Genomic DNA, 26,458 nt, shown 5'->3' with positions numbered 1-26,458 from the left:
AATGAGTAAGCTACACACCTTTCGTTTTCCCTTTTCGGCTCCCTAATGGCGGTGTGTGTGTGTGCGCGCGCGACAGAGAGAGATGGCGAGGAGGAGGAGAAGGAGGGGGGAGTTCAGAGATGCAAGGGTGCGCGTACCACATGCTGTGCAGCGTCACGGCAGAACTTGTGAGCCGCCGCTTGCCAACGTGCGGCTCATCTGATGTTTCCTGCACGATCAGTGATTCCACTAAAGGAGAAGCCCACGGGTGACGGACGGTAGACGCGAGAGTGAGGGTACGTGGTGGTGGTGGGGGGAGGGGAGGCACTCCACGGCAGAGGAGGAAGAGCTCAGCGGTGAAGGGTGCGACTTCGCGAAGAGACATATTCTGCATTCGCTTTCCAGCCTGTGCCCGCTTCGGTTGCCATCGAAGGAGTGCGGGCCAAACACCACGCCGACCCCTCCCCTGCAGCACCGGCCCCGTCACAAGGGTCCCCATCCGCGTGGCGCGAAGCAGCGCGGGACACACGCTCGCTACACCAATGCGCCGACTCCGCTATGGGAGCAGCGCCTCTGCAATCAAATCCTACTCACCACCCACCTGCTCTGCAGGTCGCCTCACAGCAGCGCCCATCAGGCAGGTTGCCACACCTTGGTGCATCCCCTGCAGGGGTGGGTCCAGGGTCCTCTCCACCCGCAGGGCAGCGTGAGGGCTGGGTGAGATGCGCTCAAGTTGCGCTGACACTTCGCCCATCACCTGCATGGCACAAGCGTGCGCACTGCCGCAGGTCGCTCCGGCGCAACGCTATTCATTAACCCGACCGCAGACATCAGCAGCCGTAAATCGCTCTGACCTCCCTGCGCCGTAGGTGCCTTGCCTTGCCACCACCAGAGATGGCTCGGCATTGGCAGGAGATAAGGAGGGGCTGCTTGGCTTCCTCCCACACAGAGAGTGTGTGGTTGGTGCTGGACCTTGTGACACCGCGCACTGTGTGGGCGGTTGGCCCACCCTACCCCGCCCTGCCATCGATGGCACAGAAAAGAGGACGGGAGCAGGGAGCCGACTGGACGGTTGAGTGCACAGCGGAGCCGGCGTGACACGAGAAGGCAATACAAGAAGGGCTGAAGGAACGAAGGGGGGGGGGAGGGGCGGCGGCGACCGTAGCTCACGGCGTTTCACGTGACACTGGAGAGCGCAGGATGGGGCATGAAGGCGTGGGGAGAGCGCCGCGGCAGTTGGAGGTGCGACGATGACTCCCTCATTCAATACAGAACTTCAAGCGCCGATGCGTCGCGCTTTCTTTTTTACTTGCTCGGCACCGCCTAGCCAGACTGCATCGCCGCTTGTGCTGCTCGCACTGCCCTCCCCGACGCGTAGGACTCCTCGAGCAGCCGCACCATTTGGAGCGTTACCCGCATTTGCCACCCAGGTTGGGAGAGAAGGGTAGAGTTGCTCATCTCCTTCTCTACCGACCGACACCACTCGTACAAGAGAGGCTTCATGGCGCTCTGCAGGGTGGCAGAGCAAGATGTGGCGGAGCTGCCAGAGCCGCCAAAGATCAGTCTGGCGCCGGGGCCAGCTGCGCTTGTGTGCATGCCGGCGGCACCGCCACGACCGCGCAGATGGTGCGGTTGCGAAGAGGCAGTCGGCAAAGACAGCGGCGGCGGCTGGGACGAGCGCCAAAACGTCGCCGACGCCACGGGCGACTTGGTGGATGGTGGTGGTGCGGCGGCGTCACAAAACAGGTGCGGGTCAGTGGTGAGGAGGGCACTGCGGAAGGCTGCCTCCGTCGCGCGCAGCTGCGTGAAGGCATCGCCAGAGTGAAGGGGGAGACACAGGTGCTGCGTTGGAGCACGCGGCGAAGCATCCTCAGCGCTGCCATCCGTGGTGCCAAGGCTGATGGGGTGGTAGAGGCCGGCGCCGAGGTAGGAGCCTGCCAGCGCTTGCAGGAGTTGGAAGGAGTGGCTCACGGCTTCATCACCGCTGATGCCGTCGCCGCCGACGACGTAGTATGAAGGACTGCTCCACATGCGAGACGGCTGCAGCAGCACACCGTTTGCGTCTTGGCTGACCTGTGGCGTCAACATGCCGGCCGCCGGTCCGTCGCCATCGTGGGCAACAGCGTAGGTGGCGCCGAGCTTGGAGCTCTGCAAGGCGGTGTGCACCAGCGGCGTGGGGTTGAAGATCGGCTGCAGATACCACGGTACACGGTCTCTTCCGTCGAGCAGGACGGGGCTGCTGCTGCCTGCTGCACCGCTGCCATCATCGTCGCCGGTGACATCCACAGAGCTCTCCTTCCACTCTGCATCGACGCTGCCGGCGCACAGGTGAAGCACCGGCGGCGGTAGATAGGTGTCGATGAGCTGAAGCAGGATGCGGAACGGCAAGTAACGCACGACATCGACGCTCCACACATCAACAAGCTCGTGGCGTCGGCGCGGCTGAGGGCCACCATCACCTTGGCAGCCCGGCCCTCGCGCTGATGAAGTGTCCGGCGGCAGCGACGACGACACACGTAGGCTTCGCCTAGCCGAGTCCGTTGCCGCTGCTGCGGCCGCCACGGTGCCGAGGGAAGGGGCCGGCGAGGGCTGCAACACGGAAGGGGCGCGACAGCTGCCACTTGGGTTCCGCACGGCACCCTGTTCGTGCGAGGAGAGCCGTGCCTTCGCCGACACTGCGTGTGCCCCGTCCCTCTCAGCGCAAGCATCGTGCATGTGCGATGTGGAGGGGGCGAGCGCCTCGCACATGTCGATGAAGTCGAGCGCTTCTTGCAGGTGCGGATGACGCCGAAGGGCATTGATCCGCGCCGCCTCGGGCACGTCAGCGCGCAGGTGCAGCGGAACAAGTCGCTGCATCTGCTGTTGCCAGTCCAGCTCGCTCGACCGCTGACTGCTAGAGGGGCGACACGGATTGGCACCATTGCCCCCAATTGGGGGCCACAGCGGCAGGTCGCAGTGGGGCGGAGCTCGGTTTCCGCCCAGGATACCGTATTTCATCTCTTCGAGGCTCACAAACACGCCGCCAATGACGACGCCGTAGGCGTGCATGAAGCAGGCGTAGCTCGTGTTGCACAAGGTGGGCAGCGGGAAGAGATCGATGGTGCGTGGTATCGGCGCGCGAAGAGCACCCTGGTGTTGGTGATGGCTGCTCTTCGCGGGTGAGTTCGTGTCAGCCGTTGCCGCTGCGGCGCCGTTACCCACCAGCTCCTTCACATTGGTCAGCCACGCCGCTACGTAGGCGGCATTGTACACGTTCACAAAGAAGCTGATGTAGTCGTGCATGGCGGCGTCCCTCGCAAGAACCTCGAGAGACATGTGCTGAAGCGCTGCCATGGCACTCTGCACGCTCTGTAGGCAGTCCACAGCGAGCCGGTGAAAACGTCGAACGACAGCGGCTGCTGTGGCAGCGCTGGAGCCGCTGCTGGCGCTGGCCACGGGGGAGGAGTCTACCACTCCCGTTGCACCAACGGCGCGGCCGCCGAAGAGAGCGACCGTAGTGCCAGAGCTGGCGCCGAGGGACTGCCGCACCCAGCCGTGCACGGTGCGAACGCGGAAAAACTCCTGCACCTGCGTCGCGGCACGCAGCCCGAGACTCGCCAGATTTTCGCTCAGCGTCAAGATGCCGGCGAGAGCGCTGCGACGAAGGGGCCGGTGCAGCCGCAGCATCGATGGGGCGAGATCGACTCCATAGATGGCGCTGGAGCCAGGCACCTCTTTCCCAGAGTTGGTCAGCGCTTCCGGTTGCTGCGGTCGCCAGACGTCATCGTGGCAGCGGCGCTCTACGTTCAGCGCGACGCGCGCAACGTCGCGCTTCACGCAGAAGAGTGCTGTCTCATCCGCTAGCATTTCGAGCGTCGCCTGGCCGCGGCGGCGCACTACAGGAATGAGAAAGTTGTTGTCGATTGCCCACCAGAGCAGGTGCCACGCAGCCGCTGCGATGTTCCTGCTCGCGATGCTGCTGTTTCCGGAAACCACGGACACGCCGCTCGGCTCGTCCTCAGAAGGAATCACGAAGAGCGGACAGTGCGCCACAGACCAGCGGTAGAGATCCAAGGCAGAACAGCAGTGCCGCACCTTCAGCGTGGCCGGAATGTTTAGCGTTCGCGAGGCCGCGGCGGCGGTGGGGGATGAGGAGGCTTTGCCCACATTCGACGGCTCCTGCGGTGAGGAAGACGACAGCGACGTAGGCCTGCCCGAAAAGAGATTGTACAGGTACCATCCATCCCCGCGACCCCCAGCGCCATCCGCAGCGTTACCGCCCGAGGGTTGCAGGCTGGGGCTTTGCCCCTGCGGTGGCTGTTGCTGCAGCTGCCCGTGCTGCTGGGGCAGCACAAAGCTGTAGCGGACGCGGTACTCGCGGCGTCGGCGCTGTTGCCGCTGCTCATTCTTCCCATTCACCTCGTCGGGAGTGAGCAGCTCGGCAAAGAAGTCACGAAGCAGGCTGTGCAGCGTTGGTGGCGTCAGCGCGCAGCGGGCGAAGATGGGCTGCAGGAGACGGCACAGGAGCCACTGCCGACGCAGCGAGTCGGGGAGGGTCTCATGCTCGGGAAAGAGGCCCGGAAGGTAAGCAGATGCGGGCGCGCCAGAGTTGGGGCATTCCTCCAGTAAGGGGAGAAGCGCCTCTTCCACACGGCGGACAGGCGCGGCCCCCTCGTCCTGCGCAGCGTCGGCGTCGTGCGCCGATACAGCGAGGACGTTCACGCTTGCGCCATCGCGACTCTCACCCGTCGAGACTACGTGGCTCCAGGGAGCTGCCATAGAGGTGGCCCCGACTACTCCGTTGCCGCGCGCCATCACGACCGGCCCGATGCCCGTGCCGTTCACCGACGCCCCGCTCGCCGTGTTGTCGTGCGCCGCAAAGCGTAGAACGCTCGTGAGACGGCAGAGGAGAGCCACCGCCGCTTGCACGGGGCTGCCAGCGTGGACGTCCACATCCCACTGGTACGGCAGCGGCGTGGACGGCGTGGAAAAGCGCACGGGTGACGTCCGCCTAAGGAGGGCACCTCTGCCTCCGGGGTCTCGCCGTGGCGCCGTCGGCCTGGAGGCATGCTTGAAGGCAGCGGCGGCAGTACCGCGGACGAAGAGCGGACCTCGTTGACCGACTGATGCGGCGAGTCGCTCATGCCAGTACTGCCTCGTCTCCGCGTCCACGCGTTGCTCTCGTTCCTCCGCGCCCTCTTCTGCCCTCGCAGGCGCACCAGCGAACAGAAGCTCCGCTCCTTCGAGTGGCGGCTGCACACGGCTGCTGCGCAGCACCTGCAGAACCTCCACCGGCAAGGGCTCGGGGTAGACGAGGCGCTGCACCACTCGTACCATGTCCTCTAGCCCCCACGTTGCCGGCGCACCAAACCAACCCACGAGCAGAGCCGCTATGAACTGACGGTCCGCGACTTCCTGCGTGGAGAGAGTCCACGGCCATCCTGGCAGTGATGAGGGCTGCGCCATCGAAGCAGGCGACGCGGAACTCTGCAGCGATTCCGCGGACACCCCGCGAGCCTCACCTGCCGCCCTGTCGACACCATCTACTATCCACAGCATCTCCCGGTACGCCAACCGTTCAAGGTCTGCATTCTGCAGCGCGAACGCGCTGTTCCGCACGATGCTTGGGAAGGCGTCGTGTGGATGAACCTCCTGCGGCGACCGCCAGGGCTGATGTCGCTCCATCAGCATCTGGCGCCGAGAGTGAGCGGTGACGACCGCGGCGGCAGGCGGGAAACAGCCAAGGAGCTGGCGCGCAACGGCTTGCCCGACGCTGTACGGCGGCTCTTGCTGCAAAACATCGCCGACGCTGTAAATCGCAGCACGCTTCTTACCCGATCGCACAAAGCCACCAGAGCACAACGCAGCAGCAGAGGCAGTCGATGTCCGGGTCGGCCGGCACTCTGAAGCGGCGACGCTTTCGACGGGCAACACGTGCATCGTCGTGCGGAGAAGAACCCACGGCTCAGCGAAGAGGCACGGCGGAGCGGCCAACAACGGTGCCGAGGGGGGCAGAGGCGCGAGCTCCGCCGATGCCACCGTTGCATATCCTGCACGGGACAGGGCACCTGCCTCCGCGCTGCCAGCGGCGGCCGCTGCACGCGCAGTCAACGACGTGGCACTGCTTACGAGAGACCACTGCATCGTGCGTGACGGCGCCGACGCGTCGCTAGCGGGGGTGCCCGCCGGGACTGAAGAGAAGAGTAAAGGCAGGGACGGTGCTGCAGCGGTATCGTCGTTCCCGTCGCCATGCGGCACCCCCCTACGTCTGTCGTGGTAGAGCTGCGTGGCAGCGTCGCGCCGCGCTGGGGCGAGGCAAGCTTGTCGCTCCACATTGGCAATGAAGAGCTTCCAACGTTCCTGCGCCTGCGTCTCGGCAGCTAGAAGGCGAAGCGCAAGCTCGTCTCCGCCGTAGGCGCCGGCCGACGCCACGGCCGCGCTCGTCAGCACACTGGCGCGGGAGCTTGTCGAGGAGGCGAGCGTCGATGCGGGAGAGGAGAAAGGCGCATCTGAGTGAGCCAAGGAGCTGCGCGGCGCCTTCGGGGTAGCAACTGCTCCTAAAGGCCACACGCTCGGGGCGTCTGCCATCTTGCTATTCCTCGTGGCGCCCCGCAGTGCACTGGCACCACATGCAGCACACCACTCGTCGAAGCGGCGTAGCGGCTGCACCCACCACGACGTCAGCAGACCGGCCAGAGGCAGCCGTGGGGCGCTGGAGACTTGCTCGTAGTAGTCGGCCTCTGCCTCTGCCTCCGCGGCCGCCACCGCCGCCCCAGAAGACGACGCCGACGAAGTTGCTTCGCTCCACCACCGCGAGGCCGTCTGACGGATTCCAGAGAAGAAGGATGCCGACGGTGTCACGGCATCCTCGCTTGCAAGCGGGCCGCGGCCCACGCCAGCCAACGCAGCCGCTACCGCTGGCGACGCAGACGTGATGGAGGCGCTCAGCGACGGCGCCGTGGATGATGGGGAGGTCTGGGCAAGTGAGAGCGGGGCCATTTGGCCAGGGCTGTGCATCTCTGCGTTGCAGGCGCGTGAGCCACGGCGGGGCTGCGGCTGCTTGCGGCCGAGCAGAAGGTTCATTGCCTCCTGCTTGTCACGATCACCCATGACGTTGTGGTAGAGGCGCTTCACCCCCATCAGCTGATCCCAACCTGCGCCGCGGTGCAGCACGCCAGCGCCGACCTGGGCGGAGCCGCCGTACTGGGTGGCTATGGCGTCGCCCATGGCCAGGTACATCTCAAGCAGCATCTCCGTTACCGCTGGAGAGTCACATACGTCCGCTGCGTGCCGCAGCAGGCCGAGCGCGGACAGCTGCTCTCCCAGAGCATGGAGGCCGTGGAAAAGCTGACCAAGGTTAGTGCGGTCGATGCAGTCGAGACAGTTGCTGCGGACCACACCGCGCTGCAGCTGAACAACCTCGGCATCTCCGCCGTCGCCGTTGATGCGTCTGCCGTGTGCTTCGGCGACCTCGCTGGTGTCACCCGTCATGAGCACGTCACTGCTATCGAGGAGAGAAGCACACTGTGCGTGCCGCTCAAGAGTGGCGGCCGGGCAGCATCGCCTGCTGACAAAGCAGCGGACTGCGCTGAAGTGCTGCTCTGCCACGGCCGTCATCGTGTTCCACGCGAGCTGGCTGAGACTGCGGAGGTCAGTAGACTCGTACTGGAGAACGTCAGCGCCGCAGACGCGTGGCTCGCTTGTGTTACCTCTCTCCGCACCGTCCCGGCAGGCGGTCGCAGCGCCCGTGGCGGCGGTCCAACGGTCCACAGCGGCGACCATGGCACGTACTGCCGCGCGGTACGCGTCGCCGAGCACGCTCTCCCGCGCGTTGCTCTCTCTGCGCTTGAGAAGGTCGTGCACCAAGATGGGTGCGCCGTACTGCTCCAGAAGGTGCTGAAAGTGAAGGCATGTCTCACTCCACTGTGAGTCGTGCGGGCCTATAACGATTGGCGGCTTCGGAAGCAGGCGCGACGCTGTCGGTGGGTGATACCACCGCACCGGCACCGACCCACGCAGCTGGACGTAGGAGGTGAGGGTGCCAGCCGTGAAGGCAGAGTTCCACGAAGACTCGTCGCTGATGATCTGCTCCACCTCAACGTGATTTGCAACGTGCCCGTCACTGTTGAGGCCGCGCCGGAGGTAGCGTACGCCGGCCGACGCCTTGCTGACACGCGCGATGAGCGTGATGAGAAGCGTGCGAAAGGCTGGCTGACGTACCACCACAGCGCGCTGCGTAATGTAGCCATGCACGAGGAAGACATACCACCGCGACAGCGCAGATGGGTACTGCGGCGCCGAATCCCGTTTTGCACGACCGGCGGGCGGGGCTGCCGGCGCGTCACCGCTGCCGACATCGGCCTCGGCTATGTCACTCATCTCGGCGTCGACGCTTTCCGCATTGCGATCGTTCCGCTGCCACGGCTCCAAAAGGTATTCGTTCCACACGTACTGCATCCGTGGCTGCAGCGGCTGACGATTTCGCGGGGAGGGCTCCACCCTGGCATCTGCCGCTGCGACGCGACCTGGGCGCCGCTCAAAGTGGTGCCGCCCTCCGTTGTCCGCGCAGGTGATCGGATGGGCCCCGTCGGTCGCCGCTGTCCCTGCCGCCAGCATGTTCCGCTGAAGGGTATTCGTGAGGTCGTAGCTGTGCGAGTAAAAGAAAGACGAGGCGCGCGAGAGGGAGGTGATGAACTGCTGCCGATACAGCTCCTCCAGGCTGCGGCGCTGAAAAATGTACGAGGTGGCGGACACCGAGGCGCCCGTACCAGAGGTGACGGCCTTGCGGCCGTAGCCAGCCCTGGCGGGGCGTGAGCGGAACGTAGAAGGCGCGAACGGCGAGCCTGCCGTTGTCTCTGGTGTAGAGATAAACGGGGAGTAGCCGGCCTTGAAGCCTCGAGCACCAACGCCGCCGCCTCGCCGAAGCTGCTGCAGCCGTTTTCGCGCCTGCGTCTCTGCGGCGGCCACCCATTCAGGATCCAGCTGCAGCGAGACCAGTTCCACGCTCACAGCCTCGAAGAGCCGGTGTACGCCAAGGTAGCCCGCCATGCGTCGCTCCGTCGCCAGTACCACGTAATAGCCGGCGGTGAAGCGCACCGCACCGAGGAAGGCGACTGCGGGGAGGATGCGCATGGTCGGGCCGTGCTCCCGTCGCAGAGCGTCGACGAGGGCACCGGCTTCTGTCGGGGAGTAGACAGCGTAGCTCGTGAAGTCGTGCAAGTCGTCAAGGCCAAACAGTTCGGCGTGGGAGGCGCTTGGGGGAGCAGCGGTGCCCGCTCCTGCCCGCCCTGCCTCCGACTCGGACACGGTGGCGTTCTGGTGTCCATCACTGACGGTGGCCGCGGCGACGCTACTGTTGCTGATAGCGTTGTGGCACAGTGCTTGCTCAGCGCTGTGCTTGCGGCAGGAGAGAAGGTGGAAGTTCTTCTGTAGGCTGTCCGTGCCGAGCAGGTAGCAGTGGGTGGCCGTATCGTACACCGTGATGGAGTCAAGCGGGAGCTGCTGCAGCGCTGGCAACCGCGCACGAGGCAGCGAGAACGGTGACGCGGCTGCCGCCATGCGAGATGGCGGATAGCGAAGACGAGCGAAACCAAAGAGATCTTGAGGGCCTGTGCCAGGAGTGGAATCAGCGTCGCCTCTTCACGTCCTTCCTCGTGCTTGTGTGTGTGCTCGCGCCAAGGATGGCCATAGATACGACAGGCCGCGTCGCGTCTCCACTGTACGCAGGGCGGAGAGGTTCAAGTGCGTGTGCCCCTCTCCTCCGTTTCTGCTGTACCGTGGGCGCGTATGGGTTTGTGTGAAGGATGGCACACGCGGGGGTTTGACGAAAGACCCGCGTGCAGGCAAGTACGCTTCAGTACCACGGTGCCGTGCGATCCATCAAATGCCACATCAGCGGAAGATGGAGGAGGGGAAGGAGTCGGGGGTGAGGAGCGTAGCAAGGGATTAGGGGTGGTGTGGTGAGTGAAAGAGAGCTTCTGCTCCTGACGTCAAAACGCCGCTGCAGCGACGGGTGGACGTAGCACAGTGGTAAAATCATAAGGCTGTGCCGCCTCATGGTGCGTTGGGATCGACACATGTGAGAGCGAGGCGCGCGCGCGAGACAGAGAGATGGATCTCGCTTCTCTCGGGCGTGGCATGAACGGCTGCACACACACACACAGAAAGGGACACACGCACAGGAAAACATAAGATGGCGTTGTCGGTGACGTCGGAGCAGAGGACGAGGATGCAAAGGAGAGGATCATCAAAGCCAGGTGTAGCGTGGAGTTTATCACCGCACATGTGCACACACGCAAGCGTCAGGCAGAAACAAAGAGCTCAGGAAGTTCGTGGTGTCACGCAGCGCGGGAGTGAGTGGCATCATCAGCAGCGTCGACGCCACGATGGAAAAGAGGGGGCAAACGCACAGACGCAGGCGAGCATGCACAGAGAAAGAGAGGACCTCCAGAAGCGAGTGCGTGTGCGCGCGTGCATGTGGGGAGGATGGGGTGGGAAGAGGACGCGATGATGGAAACCGAAGAAGAATTGCGAGGAAGAGGACGGACGTCGTCAGTCCGCCGCGTCGACGCGAGCAACAACAACGCATAAACCGAAAGCACGACACATGATGGTAGACTCACGTGCTCCTCCACCGCATCCTCAACTGCCAAACGCCTGCGCGCGTGCGTGGGCGCGGCTCTCTGTGCGCGCGCGCTAAATACACATAACACTTTTCCATCAGCAGCGACTGAGCCCACTCGCGCCACGCACAGCATCACGCAGGGTAGATTGTGCGGCCATTGCTTCGGTCCACCACCTTGGCCACGTACTTGAGAGGCAGCTGCCGTGTGTGGCCTACACCGGGGGTGAGAATGACGCCGTTGGAGCTCTCGTAGAGTGCCACGCCATCCGCAAGCACTGCCGCGACATCCAGGTAGACGAAGAGCTGCACGTTCTTGCGCATGCCGCTTACCACCTGCTCGTCGTTAATGAGCCCCTTGGCGAAGTGGATGTGCTGCCTACTCATGGTGCTCAGGTAACCGCACTGCTGGATCGCCTTCCAGGCCGCCCAGTAGGTGCCGTGAACAGCCACCGGCACCTCCTCCACGCTCGTCAGCGTTCGCAGCTGCGGCTCAACACCATCGATGCTGTGCCCTTGCACAGCAGCAATGTAGAGACGGCCATCTGCCGCACCATACGCTAACCGGTAGCGCTGCTTGTCGGAGTCGCGCACGATCCTGGCGACATCCTGCACTGAGACGTGTTGCTTCCTCATCTGTGGCTGACGTAGGACGTCGTCGAGCAGCACGTAGCCGTTGGAGGTGATAGGCACCCGCCACTGGATCGCCTTGTGGCGGAGTAGGGTAGACATGAACTTAGACGCCGTCTTGAGTTCCTCCTCATCGAACACTCGCGAAGGAGCGTCGGCGGCGTTCGTGTCGGAGAGAAGCTCCTGCACGGCGTCGCGATTCGCGTCAAGGACAAGAGTTGGCAAAATGAAGTCGACTGAAGATGCGTGCCGATATGCTGAACGCCCCTTCTTTGGTTTTGGTGCGTCGCCCTCTGTCCGAGCATGCGACCGCGGCGGTGAAGGCACATCCCCTGAGTGCTGCGCCGCGCCGTCGGCCAACGTGCTCGGCAGCGCGTCCAAGGCAGGAAGCTGCGCCTCAGTCGGCGCATGCCAGCGACGAAAGGGCGCAGTGGAAAAAGTGACGTCAATGACGAGGCCGCGCCTCAGCAGTGCGCACAGAACCGCGGTAAGGTTGCGGCAGTCGTCAATGCCGCTATGATGACGCCCCTGCAGCGGGAGGCCGAGCATCTGCAGCATGTCAGGCATCCCAGACGGTCGAAGCGGCGGCGCGGCGCCGCCGCACCCACTCCCGTTGCCGAAGCCCAGCTGTGACATGCACTTCTTCAGGTTGCACCACCGCTGAAACGACAATGGAGTCCCTTGCTGTCCACTAACACGCATCTGCGCCGGCAGCATCGTCTTCAGGTCCCAGTCGCCGCATGTGACGACGCAGTAGCTGCGCATGGGCGGCGCATCGCCGAGTCCGGCCTCGGCAAGAAACTGCAGTGCCTCGCAGTATACCACAGGAAACGGATCACGGCCACTCACCATGTCCTGCGTGATGCCTGTCAGCTCGGTGCAGAAGCGCGAGAGCACGGGATTCTTCACTGGTCGCACATACCGCTGAAACTCCGCGACCGGTGTGGCGGTGCGAGCGTCGACCAGGATCATTGGAAACTCGATCACCTCCGCGTCGGCGATGCGCCTGTCTGCCTCGCACGTAGCCTCGAAGTCCAGCACTACGTACGCGTCGAACGGCTGTGGGGCGATGCAGGGGAAATCGCTGCTGGCGGCGGATTGCGCCGCCGCTACCGTTCTGCGCTGTGGGCATTGACCTGACGGCGGAAGCCGCGAGGGGGTCGCCAACGTGCTCTCCACAAGCTCCGCATCCAGCTGTGAATTCGGCGCGGCCGGCATGCCTCTCCATCCTCCTTGACGAGGAGCGCTTCCCTGTTGTCTTGGATGCTGCGGGTCAGACATGCAGGTTTGCCGTTTGCCGTTCCCGTCGCTGCTAGTGCTTCCTCGAGGGGGTAAAGGTGGGAGAGAGGGGCGTGGGTGAGGCAGGTGATACGACCGCTTGACACGTGGTAGCGGATGGCGCAGAGAGAGCTTGAAGCCGACTAGGCGGCTGGTGATGGAGGGTCGATGACACTCAAGTTTCAGCCTCAAGGCGTCGCATGCATGGTCGCACGTGAACCCAAGGTGACTAGCATAAAACAACAAAGGCTGAAGGGCAGGGAGGAGGAGAGGAAGAGATAGAGCGGATGTGCGGGTGGGGGAGGCGAGGCGAGTGCCTTACACGCAGCAGCGCAGGCACCGGGCACGCGTGCGTCCTCGCGTCGCGAGCAACTGCGTGCCTTCGGATGCCCCTCCTTTTGGGTTGTCACTACCGAAGGTGCACGGTTGAGGAGACGCCTTACGCAAGAGTGTCGAGGGGTCGCGCGTACACGCACAGGCACACACGCAAGCGGATCTCGTCTGTACGCCGTCGACGCACTACAAAGCCGAACGAAAAAAGCGAAGCGAGCAGAGGGGGCGGATCATCATCAACGGATGAGGAGGGGCGGCCATGAAGCACCGCGCAGGCACACACGCAGACAAAACTGCAACACGGCAGCGCTTCATCGACCACCACGTGTGTGCGCGTGTGTAGCTAAGCGTTGCACCCTCGCCAAACAGAAGCTTCTGGGCCGCGTCCGCCTCAGCTGCGACGAGGCGACCCTCTATCGTCGCCGCCAGCATTGCCTCACCTTTTTCTCACATCACCACTGCGGAGGCGTTCAACGCCCGACACACGTCTCGCAGAGTCAGCGCTGCTTCGTCTCGTCCCTGTACGCGTGCAGAGGATGTGAGGAAGAGGGGAGATGAAGCGGCGCTGCCCGCCAGCTTCCAGTGCTGTCGCTGCTGCAGAGATGGTGCCCACAACTTTTGATGTGTGCAGACGTCGGTGAGGGTCACTGCCGCTCTTGTGCGAGCGGAGGCGGCAGGGGAGGTTTCCACTGGCCTTGCCCCCGCTGTGGTGGAGGACGAGCTCCCCTGCGCCGATGGCGATGCCGCTGAGATGTGCCGCTGAAGTTGGCCAGCTTGTCGCTCTTTCTCCTGCAGCGAGTGCGATGCGCGAGCGTGGTCGGCGCTTTTGGTACGATGCACCTGCCGCGCTACGCGGTCATTACGCAGGGGCGCAAACCAGGCGGAGATGCGGGGTACTCGAGGAGCGGCATCAGCCACGGCCATTCGCGAGCCGATGCGAGTGGTGTGCTTAGGCGGCTCATTGCGGGCTTCCGTGCTGCCAGAGAAGTCGCCGTAGGAGCCTGTGACCCGTCGCGGATGTGAGGCGGAGGCACACCACCAGTTGGCTGAGCACATGGCGTTGCCGAAAGAGTTCGCGGGTGCTTGATCAACACCGCCACTTCTATCAGTATGATCATCTCTGCTCTCATTCGAATCCGCGATCTGCGCGGATGCGTGGAAGGATGATCGGGTGCGAGGGGTAACTGGGTTCGTCTCACATGCATGCTCGCGCTCCCACGGCTGCCACTCACGACCTTGCAGTGGATGCGCATACACTGCGCCGTCGCCCTCATCACGTCTGACACTGCTGCGCTCCGCTCGACGTCTCAGCGAAGGTAGGTTTGCGGCGACGTCAGCGCTGTCGCCGTGTTTCAGGGGGAGCACTGCCGTGCAGGACGGCAGTGTGGAGACTGCAGCTTGACCGTGCCGAGCCCGTGCGTCCTCTTCTATGACTGCATCCACATCTCTCTCCGCGGAGCGGCTTGCCCCACGGAGCCTGCTGCGCTCTCGCTGATAGAGGTACTCCAGCAGTCGCAGTCGTTCTGACAACAGAGACTCCCTCGAAAGCGGCGAGTCGTCGAGTTCTGCGGCAGGCGCATAGGGAAGGCAAGGGCGGCGGCCAGCCAGCATGGCGTGATCGTACGGCGCAGAGTCTGAAAATGGGCTGGACGAGGCCTCGATCGCGCCGACAGTCATCCGCGGGTCTCTTCTGTGCTCGTGCGCCTGCGAAGATGCATAGCGAGAGTAGGACAGCTGCCCATCCGGCGACTCGCCAAGCATCACGGCTGCCGCGGCAGACTGTGCCACCTGCTCCTCCGGTCGCAGAAACAGCTGCAGGTTGCGGTCGCACTGCTTTACACGATTCGGCATCTGAGCCAGCCTCTTGTGCGGGTGCAGCTTGCTAGTGTCATACTGGTAAAGGCACTCAGGCACGACATCAACGCAGGCGCTGCGGCGCGAGGCAGCGGCTGGAAAGCCGTTCGCTCCAATATGCGCGGCAAAAGTTATCCCAGGTCCGCGCGGTCGTCGCGTTGGCCGCATCTGCTGGTGGCGCTGCTGCTGCTGCCATGCGACCGGCGCAGATGCTTGCGCCTGTCGCCGCACCAGCCCCTCTTCCTCTTCTATCGAACTGTTGGAGCTCGCGTCCCCAAACGAAATCTGCGAGGCGTTTCTCTCGGGGAAGGTTCGACGCCCACGACGGCCTTCGAAGTATGTGGCCGCATCGATGAAACAACTCGATGATAGCGAAGACGATGCGGTTGCCATGGACGAGAGATGACAGCTGTGCTTGCCGTGCGCGAGTGAGAGCGTGGAGGGTTTGCCCACGTGCATGAACGATGAGAGAGACCGAGCGCCTGTGGGGCTTATGTGCTACGGTGATGGCATTGCGTGCCGCTGCCTGTGTGCGCGTGTGTCAGGGGAGGTCGCCGACATATACAGCGTAGCCCTCAGCGGCGATTCGGAGAGTGAAGAACAGAAGAGAGATGGGTGTAAGGCATCCGCGACTCGTGTAGAGGCCACAGCTGATTAGAAACGGCAGCGAAGAATCGAGCGCACTGTAGCCAACAAGGGGACGGGGATGGGAACGGGGCTACCGCGGCGACAGGAGCGCCAGGGCAGAGGTGTGGATGAATTGGGGAGGGGGGCTGCAGCTGATGGAGGAATGTCGCGGTAGAGCGCATCTGCGCGTCTGCCTGTCTGTGCTGGTACTTGTGCCGCACTTTTGTATGCTTTAGATGCATATGCTCTGATGGAGGGAATGCGCATGCACGTGTGCACGCGTGTCTTGCACGGGGGCAGGGGCCGGGTGGTGGTGACAGTGCGCCCATGGTCTACTGCATACTCTCCATGCGCTTCGTCTGTCCCGTGTCTTGATCATGTGAGTCGGTCAGAGAGTCAGGGCTGAAAGCACATAGGGGCTAGGAAAGCAAGGTGGGCAGGTGGTGGTGGTGGTGGTGGTGGGGTTGGGCGAGTATGGACAAGGCAGAGCGCAGCAACAGCCATCGGCATCCGCGATAGACAGGCAGAGAGCGCTGGACTCAGCGCGCCAGGGCACACAGCTCGCCCGCCTGTAGCGTCATCACCTCCTTTGTTCGGTTGATCTCCACTTCGACGGCCGCCAACTCACCATCAGCACCACGAATGCGGTTGCGAACGGTGCACATTTCGCCTCGCCGGCTTCCCAGTACCACCATGGCACGACCACCCTTCTTGGGAACCACCGTCTCAAGCCCGTCCACCCCTATCAGCTCTCGAGTGTCAGCCGTGGCCGCCTTCGGCTTACCGCAGTTGTGGAAGCTCCTGCTGCCGCTCTCACCGCTGCCGCTGCGGCCCTCCTCCACCCATTCCATCAGCCGGACGCGGTTCTCGCTTCGCTGCACGGTCTTCACGACGCATTTCTTGCCGTACCAGTCGCCGGCCGCCTCCGTCGTGACACGCACGAGAAGATGCGGGATCACCCACCACGCGGCAGCGGTGACTGACGGCGGTGGCGGGAGCGCAGGTGACGGCGCGGAGGACGGCAACACGGCTCCGTTTGGGGCCGACGACGTGGTCGGCGACGACGCGTTGCTATGGATGATGGCCACAGGGCGACTTGCTGGATCGGCCTTCCACGTCGCGTGCATTTTCCGCTCCACGTACCCTGCCGACCGCACCTCGAAGAAGGATACCTTCGCGCGTGTGCCGTCCAGGAAGAGCGCCTCGATGCTGCGTCCTTGATAATCCACCCGCGTGACCTCGAAGAGCAGGTGCACCATATCGGGGGTGAGTTTCCGGCCATATTTCTGCTCCTCGGAGGTGAAGGTGGCGGCGCTCTTGAAGTGACGCATCGCTTTCTGCGCAACGTCCTCCACTAGCGAGCCGGTGGCCGACGCACCAGCCGCCGCCGCGCCGGTGGTGAGGGTGGGGGCTACGGTTGACGGAGTGGCAGTTGAAGTTGAAGGGGATGAGGCAGGCGCACTCGCCACTGCGCTGCTCGATGGTGGGTCTGCGCAGCTGAGAGGCTTCCGCAGAGAGAGAACGTCGCCGATGCGCACCTGATGCCCTTCCATTGCGTCATGCTCCGCGTTGGCCGTGCTCAGGAAGCCGCCTGTGCTCAGTGGCACATACGCGTGAACGACCTCGAAGTCACCAGATGACGTCGGTGTGGATGACGTCTGGGGTATCATCACTTTTGCACTCGTTGCGGCGGAATGAACGGCGGGGCCGTGGCCGCTGTTTCTGCGGTCGCCGGATGTGTTGAGCGCGTGCATGCGATGCAGCAGCTGCAGGCCAACCCGAGACGGTGCTGCACGGCCGCCTGTTGTGCTGCTGTCGTTGGTGGAGCCAGTGACGGGGACACCGTTGAGGGTTCTCGCTAGCGAGGCAGCGGATGCCGTGCTCCACACCGCATCATCACCGACGGCTTCGTCATCCGCTTCGTCGTGCGGGTCACCTTCGCCACCGAAGAAGAAGTCTGAGCTGCTTGATGGGCCGACAGAAGGCGCAGCAGCGCGAGTGGCCGATGCCAGCGGGGATGCGGATCTCCTCTGTGGTGTTCCGTTTGCGTGTTCCGGCTGCCGCATGGGCCCTGCACCGACGACAACGGCGCCCCCGTTGCCGCCATAATCATCGTCATCGCTCGCGTACCGCTCCAGCTCTCGCAGAAAGCGTGCGCGCGCGCTTAGCGCTGGGGCGTCGTGGATGTGTTCTCGGGCACGAACATGGGTGCAGCTGTCACGCTTGGACTGCTCTGAGGCGAGGCGTTTGTGCGGCGGAGCATCGTCGCTTGAGCTCATGGAAGACATGCACACGCGCACACTTTATCTCTCGCTTGTTTCCTTGGAATGTGTAAGGGGGCCGCTGGGAGTTCAGTGCGAGGAGAGGAGAGAGGGATGGCAGCTCGGGGGCACTGTGCGTGCGTGCGTGTAGCAAGCGCAGATACGCAGGAAGAGGAGGTAGTTGGAGAAGGGCAAGCCCGGGGCATGCTGCCGCACCGCCAGCGGTCAAAGAAAACTCCATCATGGGCGCAGAATCAGAGAAGGTCGCCCTGCTTTCGTTCGCAGCGTCGTGTTCTTTGTTTCGCTTAGGCATGGTCGGTGCACATGTTGGTGTCCGTGCCCACACGACCACAAGCACGCGCGCACATCGACACAGATACATCCAGAGCCGCACACAATGAAGAATTCGCCTCCGCCTGCGTGATTGTAACAGGACTGTCACTCATGCACGAGGAAGAGCGGGAAAGATCGTGCAAGGGAAGAGGGGTGGCACACGCACGCCCACGCCCACATGCCAAAGGCACGTGCTGCGTTCACTGCCAGACTCTCACGAGTAGGGGCTAAAGGGTGCTGAGCGGCGGCCGCCACCACCACTACCACCACCGCGGCCGAGCCCGTCGCCGCGAGTAGCGCCTGTACCTCGGCCAACAGAGTAAGGAGAGAAGCCGCTCCCGCCGCGGCCGCGCATTCCGCCACCGCCGCCTCTGCCGCGGTACGACGACATGCTACGGCCACCGCCGGCGTCGACACCACCGCGGCCGCGGTCGGTACTAAAGTAGGGTTTCGAAAAGCTTTCACGGTTTTTGTTGAGGGGCAGTTGATCCGGTGCCTGTGTCACCTGCATATACTCAAGCGTGTCAGGGTCGACTTCGCGCAGTGCGTTGCGGATGACGGCCATGTTACGGCGGTGCCGAATGAAGCGCGCCTGCTCCTCCTCCGACATGTTCGGATTCGGCATCCGGTACCGGCGCGGGCCGCCCCCTCCACCAGGTTCTCCCCTGCCGCCGCCCTCTGCGCCGCCACGACCACGGTACTGCAAGAAGCCTCGCCGCTGATCTTCTCGGTTGTACGGCGCAGACGAAGAGGATGGGGCAGAGGTGCCTGGCGCCTCCTGAAAGCCGGCCAGAGTGTATTGGTCCGGTGGCGGCGCCTCGAACGCATCCAGCGAGAAGACGACGCCTGGAGTTGTTCTCTGCTGCTCGGCGAGAAGCTGACGCACCCTGGCGTTGCGCTCCCTCTCATAGACCGTTTCTGCGCGCGGCTTGGGGTTGCTGCTGACCGTGGGGCCGCTGTCTGTCGAGGAGGTCAGCGTGGAGGGCACCGCATTCCCGGCGTGGTGGCCAACGGCGTGTGACGACGCCGGCCCACGTCGCTTTGACGCAGGCACGAACGTCAGCTCCAAGTCCTCTGGCACGCCGTCATCCTCCTCGTCCGACATGCGAGCGAGCACGTCGCCCGCAGACCTGCCGTGGGTGCTCATTGTCGACACCGCTTTGCGTCTCTGCCACAGCTGCACTTGAGGCTTCCCTGTCGGGGGAGGGGGGGGGGCGCTGCGCGGTCGGCTCTCTCCAGGCCGGCACGCTGCTGGAGGGAGACGTGACACGTCCGTCGAGATCGTTGAAAGCCCTTTGGGCCCTCTGAGGACAACGGCGTCAGAGAGGGAGGGAGGCAAGGCCCCGCGAGGGCGGCAGCGATGCGGAGGTGTACACGGATGACTCTACCCCCGAGCAGATAGGGGGGGGGGGGAAGGTAGGGGCTGGTGCTGGACAGCGACTAGCAGAGGAGGTGAGTATACGTATATGTATATACTTGCGAGTACGAGTCGTGCCCTTGCGTTTCTGTTCTCTTCGCGTCTGTGCGTGGTGCGAAGTGTTTTATTTGCGTGTGTGCATCAACGTTGAATGCGCGCATGGAAGAGTAAGAGAGGAGGACACATCGAGGGCGGTTGTACCATGACGGCATTAGGAGGCACCGGGGGGTTTGAGAAGCGCGGCAGCAGACAGACACACACACACGCACAGGAAGCGAATACGCCGAACTGTTTGAGCAGGAGCGCTTGTCGGGTGCGCGACTCAGTGCTGCTATTCCCCAACGAGTTTGTGTGTCTCGGTGGAGTACAACTGACATCCCTCCGCTTCGTTTTCGCATGTTACAAGCACAAACCTTTTTTTTTGACCTAATTGCAGCGTGTGCATTCTCTGCCACACACAACATGTGCTCAACCCCAGTCTACCTGCGCCCCCGCCAGCCCCGTCACAAGGGCCCCCATCCGCGTGGCGCGAAGCAGCGCGGGACACACGCTCGCTACACCAATGCGCCGACTCCGCTATGGGAGCAGCGCCTCTGCAATCAAATCCTACTCACCATCCACCTGCTCTGCAGGTCGCCTCACAGCAGCGCCCATCAGGCAGGTTGCCACACCTTGGTGCATCCCCTGCAGGGGTGGGTCCAGGGTCCTCTCCACCCGCAGGGCAGCGTGAGGGCTGGGTGAGATGCGCTCAAGTTGCGCTGACACTTCGCCCATCACCTGCATGGCACAAGCGTGCGCACTGCCGCAGGTCGCTCCGGCGCAACGCTATTCATTAACCCGACCGCAGACATCAGCAGCCGTAAATCGCTCTGACCTCCCTGCGCCGTAGGTGCCTTGCCTTGCCACCACCAGAGATGGCTCGGCATTGGCAGGAGATAAGGAGGGGCTGCTTGGCTTCCTCCCACACAGAGAGAGTGTGTGGTTGGTGCTGGACCTTGTGACACCGCGCACTGTGTGGGCGGTCTATCCCCTCGTTGCGGGGGACTAGATTCCACGGGACCAAGAAAACGCGATTGTGCTCTTCTCCCTTCGATCATGTCGTTCCGTCATGTCTCGAGAGAAGCGTGCAACACTTAACGAAAGAAATCCCCAAAAAAAGAGCAAGCAGAGAGCCCTCTCTCCCCATCCCTGCGCACAGACATTCATGCATATGTATGTATATATGCATATATATTTATGTGTTCGCTAGGTCAGATGCTGGTGCCCGCACTTGCTGTCTCGGGAAGGATATTTAAATAAATATGTATATATATATATATACGTTAATAGGAAGTGCGAGCGAGCGTTAGCCGTCCGCATGCCCTGTTCAAGGGGCGCCTTCACTGTGTGTGTGTGTGCGTTGTATGTGTGAGTGTGTGGTCTCCTCCTAAGGAGGTGAGGAGATGTCCTGCGCTTCGGTGCTTCCCCGAACCTCCCCAGCCAACACCTCCATTCCATTTCGGAACGCCCCAGTAAAGACCTCTTCCCAAGTGTTGCCTGCATAGACATCAGCATCGCTTATAATGAGGCACCGGACGGCAAGCGCGAAAATATACAGGGTTTGCCACCAAGAACACCGCTTCTACGACCGAAGGCCACCAATCGACCGTCAACCCGACCCCTACCTCGGCGCTTGATTCGTTTCTTCGTCAAAACCCACAACTGGCCTCCATTGCATATACGTAAATATATATAATGCCGCTCTCTCTGCTGGCGGCGTGCAGCTGCTGCTGTGGGCGCACACGCGTCAGCGGCGTGCATGTGTGTACGCCACCTTCTGTGAACAGATGCGCAGAGCAGCGGTGCGACGCGTTATGTCACACACACGCACAAAAAAAAAGACGTCAACTGCGGACAGACACCGACAACAGAGAGCGAGAAGAGAGAAGGGAGGGTTGGACCCGCAGAGCAGCAGCAGCAAAGTCGCGGTGGAGCTCATGCGTAAAGATGCCTGCTCCTGTGCGTGGTAGGGTAGGGAGAAGGAGGTGATGAGAAACGCGTTGTCACTGGCGCCGACAAGAAAAAGACACACACGCACACACAACAACAAATAAGGAAGAGGAGGGCGATGAGGGCCCACGCTGTGCGCTTCCAAAAGACACGGAGGAGGAGGAAGGGTCGATGGGAGAACAAAACAAGGAAGGAATAGGCACAGAACAAGTCTATGAGAGACAGAGACAAACTTAAAAGCACACACGCACACGCTCACAGCGCGCACAAGCTCTGCACCCTCGCGGTTAAGCTTCTCCTCCCATCTTCTATCTGTCTTAGCAAATAAACTCCTTCTCCAGGTAATAATTCTCGGGCAAGTAGCGCGGCTCCCAGAAAGCCGTCTTCACCAGCTTCATCAGGTCTGGGCGGTTATCTGGCAGATCTGCCTTGGCCAGCCCCAGCTCCTGTAGCTTCTGAATACACGCCACGGCCACCTCACGCGACACGCGGCGCACCTCCTCAATAGACGGGTACAGCTGTCCCTTGGCGAGGTCGTCCGGCGTGGCCAGCGTGCTCAGGCAGGCAGCGGCCGCCACCAGCACCTCCTGCGGGATGTACGGCGGCTGAGCAATGCAGCAGCCGAGACCCACCCCGGGGAAGATGTACAGGTTGTTGCCTTGCGATGGTTGCAGCGTGCGGCCGCTGACGACCGTCTCAGGAAAGGGGCTGCCGGAGGCCACGATGGCATCGCCGTTCGTCCACTTGTATGCGTTCGCCGGCACAATTTCGGCTTTGCTGGACGGATTTGACAGCGGGAATATGATCGGGTGAGGGCAGCACGAGTGCAGAAACTCCACAATCTCGCGCGAAAAGACGTTGGCGGTGGCGCCGAGGCCGATGAGCGCGGTCGGCCGCACGTAGCGCACAACGTCCTCGAGAGTCTTCAGGCTTGCAATAACTGCGTCAGGGATGTCGGTGCGGGCCCATCCCAGCTTGTGCTTGGCCAGCTTGTCACCGCGGTTGGTGGCCACCATGCCCATCGAGTCGACGAAGAAGATGCTCTTCTTGACGTCCTCTTTCTTCATCCCGGCCTCAGCGGCGAGGTCGGCGATGCTCTCCGCCACACCGGTCGCGGCAGAGCCGGCGCCGAAGAAGACGATGCGCTGCTGCTCCATCGGGATCTTGCTTAGCTTCACCGCCGTGTGGAAACCAGCAGCTATGACGGCGCCGGTGCCCTGGATATCGTCGTTGAAGCAGCGGTACTTCTTTTGGTAGCGCTCCAGCATGTCGAAGCAGTGGTTGTTGCTGAAGTCCTCGAACTGCACGACAGCGGAGGGCCAGGTGTCCTTCACAGCTTCCATGAACTCGTCCAGCAGAGCGTAAAAGTCGGCGTCGCCGCACCGCGGCTTGCGCAAACCGAGATAAAGCGGGTTGTTGCGGAGCTCGAGGTTGTTTGTGCCAACGTCCATGACGACCGGCAGAACGCGGCTCGGCTTCACACCGCCCGCAGCGACGTACAGGGAGCACTTGCCGATGCTGATGCCGATGCCGTTGGCGCCGAGGTCGCCCAGGCCGAGAATGCGGGAGCCATCGGTGATAACGATGACGTCGACGTTCGTCTTGCGAAGGTTCTGAATCAGCTTCCTCACCTTGCCCTTGATGGCGACGTCGAGGTACAGTCCGTGGTCCTTCTGATAGAGGTCACCGTAGCGCTGGCAGGCCTCGCCGACGGTCGGTGTGTACACGATCGGCAGTGTCTGCTTCAGGTACCGCGTCAAGATGGCGTAGTAGAGGGTGACGTTCGTGTTCTGCACGTTGCGCAGCAACTGATAGCGGTTGATCGGCTCGTTGAAACGGTTCAGCTGATCCCAGTACCGCTCCACCTGATCATCGAGGGTCTCGACAGAGGGCGGCAGCAACCCTTCCACGTTCATGTGCGACCGCTCTGCTGCGGTAAAGGCTGTGCCCTTATTGGTGAAGCGGTTGCGCAGGTAATCGACACCGCGCACTGGGCGCTTCGACACCTCGATCAGATGAACCAGCGACTTGGCAAGCATATTGAGCAAGGTGGCCGGGCAGGAAAAAGAGGAGGGGAGGGCGGGTTGATGCAAGAGAAGGGGAAGGAAACGGGCGACGTCGGGCGGAGATGACGTGATGGCTGTGGTAGCCGTTTGTAGGCGCCCTCGTAGATGCGGTGAACGAAGCTGCAGCACACGCCAGACAGAAAGAGAGATGGACCGGGTGACAAAAAAAAACGACCGATGAGTATGTCCGCGCGTTGCGTGCCCGTTCGCGTACGTGCGTACGTGTTGTGGTACTTGTGTACGTCACAAAACGCACGACGACTTGTGAGAGCAAAGGAGGAGGAGAGGAGGGCGTGGGGGCGGCGACCGGGGGCGGGTGGGGTGGGGTGGGGCCGAAGAGGGCCGTCGATCGCAGCCTGCCGACGAAAGAATGCAAGAGGAGAGATGCTAAGGATGATGGCGATTGCGTTAACGACAGAAGAAAGGCGAGCGAGAAGACGAGAACAACAGAAGAAAAAAAAAGGGATTTGACTGATATCTGAAAGCCTTGAGGGGGTGGATTGGGTGCGCGTGCGTGCGTGCGTGCGTGTTGGCGTTCACGAGCCCGCGTGCGAAGGCAGGCAGGCAGGTAGGAAAGCCAAGCGAGAGGTAGAGGAACGAAGAGAGAGACATGCAGACTTGTCATGCGTCGTTGTCACGGAGGAGTTTTGGAGGATGGGCGGCACGTCTGCCGAATCCTCTAAGCTCACACCCACACACTGCATCTCCATCACGAGGGAGAGATACAAGAGAAGTCGGCGGGGCACGCAGATAGGAGAAGGAGAACGCGAAAGAGCGGCGCTTGGGGGAATGCACACAAGTTAGCAGAGCAGCTCCTGCCTTCTTTTTCTCTCTTCCTTGATGTCTTTGTTGTTGCCCCACTGTGCAGCATCAAACAGATCACCTTGCTTGCATTTTCATGTGGAATTCTATGTCCCTTGCTCTCGCACGTAGTGTTGCGCGAAGGGACGCGGATGACGCATGGGACACATGGCTGCGGTCGCCGGGCAGCAGGAGGCGAGGTGTGCAGCGATACATGTGCATGACGAATGCGCGGTGAAAACGTCTCTTGAGATATCGTATTGGTGTTGTTGCTGTGGGCGTTTTCCGCTCCAACTTGACCGGAGATCGGCCGCGTGACACCTTTCTCGATGCAGAGCAGCGCACACCCTTTTCTTGTCACTCCATCCCCCATACACGCACACACACAAGCACACATACTCGCTCGTTGGCTGCCGCTTTACCCACAAAAAAAATGTTTGCTATTCGTTTTGTTTGTGTGCTATCGCTGATTTCTTCTTTTAAGCACGTCTGTCTGTCTCCATCTGCCGCGCGCAGTGGTCCTCCGTTGGTGGTGCGCACAGTTGAGAGATGATGAGGAGGGGAAAGAGCGAGGGATGCGGATGACGCGTCTCCCTCTCTCTTTCCGCAATTTCTGTATGCATACGTTCTTGCGTTGTCCTGCACATGAGGAGGAGAAACAAACAACAAAGTACTTTAGTTGTCGGTGTTGTGGTGGTTTTGCGGTGACCCCGCAGATGGGGCGGGCGTGGGGAGAAATCGGGGTCAAATACGTTGGCACGTTGCCCATCACACGGGTGATACAAACACGTTCACAATCGCGCGTCTCTCCGACGCAACGCCATGCATAACCTGACGGCCAACATCAGCAGCGATCAATTCGCCCTGACCTCCCCCTGCGCCGTGGGCACATGACCCTGCCACCTCCAGAGATGGTGGGGGCGGCTTGGCTACCCCCTACCCTCTAAACACACGCAGGCAGAGAGAGAGTGGGGAGCGGGGGGAGGGGTGCAGAACCCTGAGCTGCCACGCACCGGATGCGAGGAGAGATGGGTACACGCGCACGCACAAAGCCGAAAGTAACAGAAAACAGAAATAGTATATACCAATGAAGAAGCAAGTGTCAGGCTCCATCGCGACAAGACGAAGAAGGAGAGCGACACCCCGGGCCTGCGTGCTGGTGTGCCTGCGTGAGACAATAACCATAGCAGGGAAAGAGGGAGAGAGGAGGGAGGGGCAGAGGGGAGGGAGGGGAGAGGAGGGAGCGTGCTCCTGTGGGCGACGCGCACGACCACACTCCCTCATCCACATCTTCACCACCCCCTTGCCCTGCCTTTCATTACCCCCCCAAGCGCCCGAAAAAGATACCCGATCACTCTTGTGTTAGTGTTTTCGTTGTTGCTCCTTTTCTGGTTGCCCCCTCTCCCTCTCTGCCTGTCTCTCGCTCTGGTGCGTGACTCCCCTCCCCCCGCTGTCTGTCGGTCTCTCTCTCTCCACCTCCCCACTCACGTCCCCCTGACTTTGTCGACATCCGGGATAAGCGAAGAGGGTGGGAGAGGGGGAGGGGGCCGTCTCCAGTGTGCCGGAGCGAAAAGGTGGCGCCAACACGTCTGAGGCGTGGAAAGGGGAGAGACGAGCTCGTTGAGAGACGCTCAGGACACGGCATGGCGGGCGAGTGCGACATCCTCGCACGGAAGAAACGAGATGCACACGCACACCCGAAAGAGACACCCGGCAGGGGGCCAACACACACGCACACAGAGCGAGAGGGAGGGAGAGACGCCCACCGACGCGCACAGGCAAACCTCATGTGGAGTGAGGATCCGTCCCCCTCCCTTCCCCGACAAAAAAATTTCACGCACGCACTAAGTAAGGGAACGCGTCAGCATGAGCATCGGCACATCCGCAAGCGGATACCCCCTTCCCCCAAGAAGAAAACGCAGGCATACAAGGAGGCACACAACTACAACAGGACGGAGGCGGCGCCCAGTGAAAGGAGCCGGGGGATCACAGGGGGGGGAGTCGAAAGAGGGAGAGGGAGATGAAGAGGGGGAGGTCCGCAGAAAAGCCAAAACGAAAAGCGAAAAGAGGAATGAGTGGAGTCGGGGTTCAAGGAAGAGAAGGCAGGTACACACACACACACACGTACGCACGCATCGCCGTCTCAAGTAAAAAAAAAACGGAAGCAAAACAAAAAGTAAAAAGGAGGCGGGGGAGGGGGAGGGGGAGGGGGATAACGGTAAAGAAGAACTCCGAAGAGTGACAAATACCCCCATGCACACGACCATGTGCAGGAAGGGCAGCAGCGACA

General features: G+C 62.2%; 6 protein-coding genes across 6 annotated transcripts; all 6 read right to left on the bottom strand.

Moving 5' to 3' along the window:
- Positions 1–1,302: 1,302 nt before the first annotated feature.
- LINJ_24_0840 (putative inositol polyphosphate phosphatase) lies at positions 1,303–9,516 on the bottom strand (the record flags this gene model as incomplete). Its single annotated transcript, XM_001465875.1, has 1 exon — positions 1,303–9,516. The coding sequence occupies one exon, from the start codon at positions 9,514–9,516 to the stop codon at positions 1,303–1,305; it is 8,214 nt and encodes a 2,737-aa protein (XP_001465912.1).
- A 1,198-nt stretch (positions 9,517–10,714) lies between these two features.
- On the bottom strand, positions 10,715–12,427 carry LINJ_24_0830 (putative phosphotransferase; the record flags this gene model as incomplete). The annotated part of the gene is made up of 1 exon (XM_001465874.1): positions 10,715–12,427. The coding sequence occupies one exon, from the start codon at positions 12,425–12,427 to the stop codon at positions 10,715–10,717; it is 1,713 nt and encodes a 570-aa protein (XP_001465911.1).
- Positions 12,428–13,267: 840 nt separating this feature from the next.
- On the bottom strand, positions 13,268–15,067 carry LINJ_24_0820 (hypothetical protein, unknown function; the record flags this gene model as incomplete). Its single annotated transcript, XM_001465873.1, has 1 exon — positions 13,268–15,067. The coding sequence occupies one exon, from the start codon at positions 15,065–15,067 to the stop codon at positions 13,268–13,270; it is 1,800 nt and encodes a 599-aa protein (XP_001465910.1).
- Positions 15,068–15,840: 773 nt separating this feature from the next.
- On the bottom strand, positions 15,841–17,589 carry LINJ_24_0810 (conserved hypothetical protein; the record flags this gene model as incomplete). The annotated part of the gene is made up of 1 exon (XM_001465872.1): positions 15,841–17,589. One exon carries the CDS (start codon positions 17,587–17,589, stop codon positions 15,841–15,843), a length of 1,749 nt encoding a protein of 582 aa, XP_001465909.1.
- Positions 17,590–18,109: 520 nt separating this feature from the next.
- LINJ_24_0800 (conserved hypothetical protein) lies at positions 18,110–19,042 on the bottom strand (the record flags this gene model as incomplete). The annotated part of the gene is made up of 1 exon (XM_001465871.1): positions 18,110–19,042. The coding sequence occupies one exon, from the start codon at positions 19,040–19,042 to the stop codon at positions 18,110–18,112; it is 933 nt and encodes a 310-aa protein (XP_001465908.1).
- A 2,576-nt stretch (positions 19,043–21,618) lies between these two features.
- On the bottom strand, positions 21,619–23,340 carry LINJ_24_0790 (putative malic enzyme; the record flags this gene model as incomplete). Its single annotated transcript, XM_001465870.1, has 1 exon — positions 21,619–23,340. One exon carries the CDS (start codon positions 23,338–23,340, stop codon positions 21,619–21,621), a length of 1,722 nt encoding a protein of 573 aa, XP_001465907.1.
- Positions 23,341–26,458: the final 3,118 nt, after the last annotated feature.

Source organism: Leishmania infantum, chromosome 24 (genome assembly GCF_000002875.2).
Source record: "Leishmania infantum JPCM5 genome chromosome 24".
NCBI lineage: Eukaryota > Euglenozoa > Kinetoplastea > Trypanosomatida > Trypanosomatidae > Leishmania > Leishmania infantum.
The sequence above is the reverse complement of the archived record's forward strand: the minus strand, read 5'-3'. Positions and strand labels throughout refer to the sequence as shown.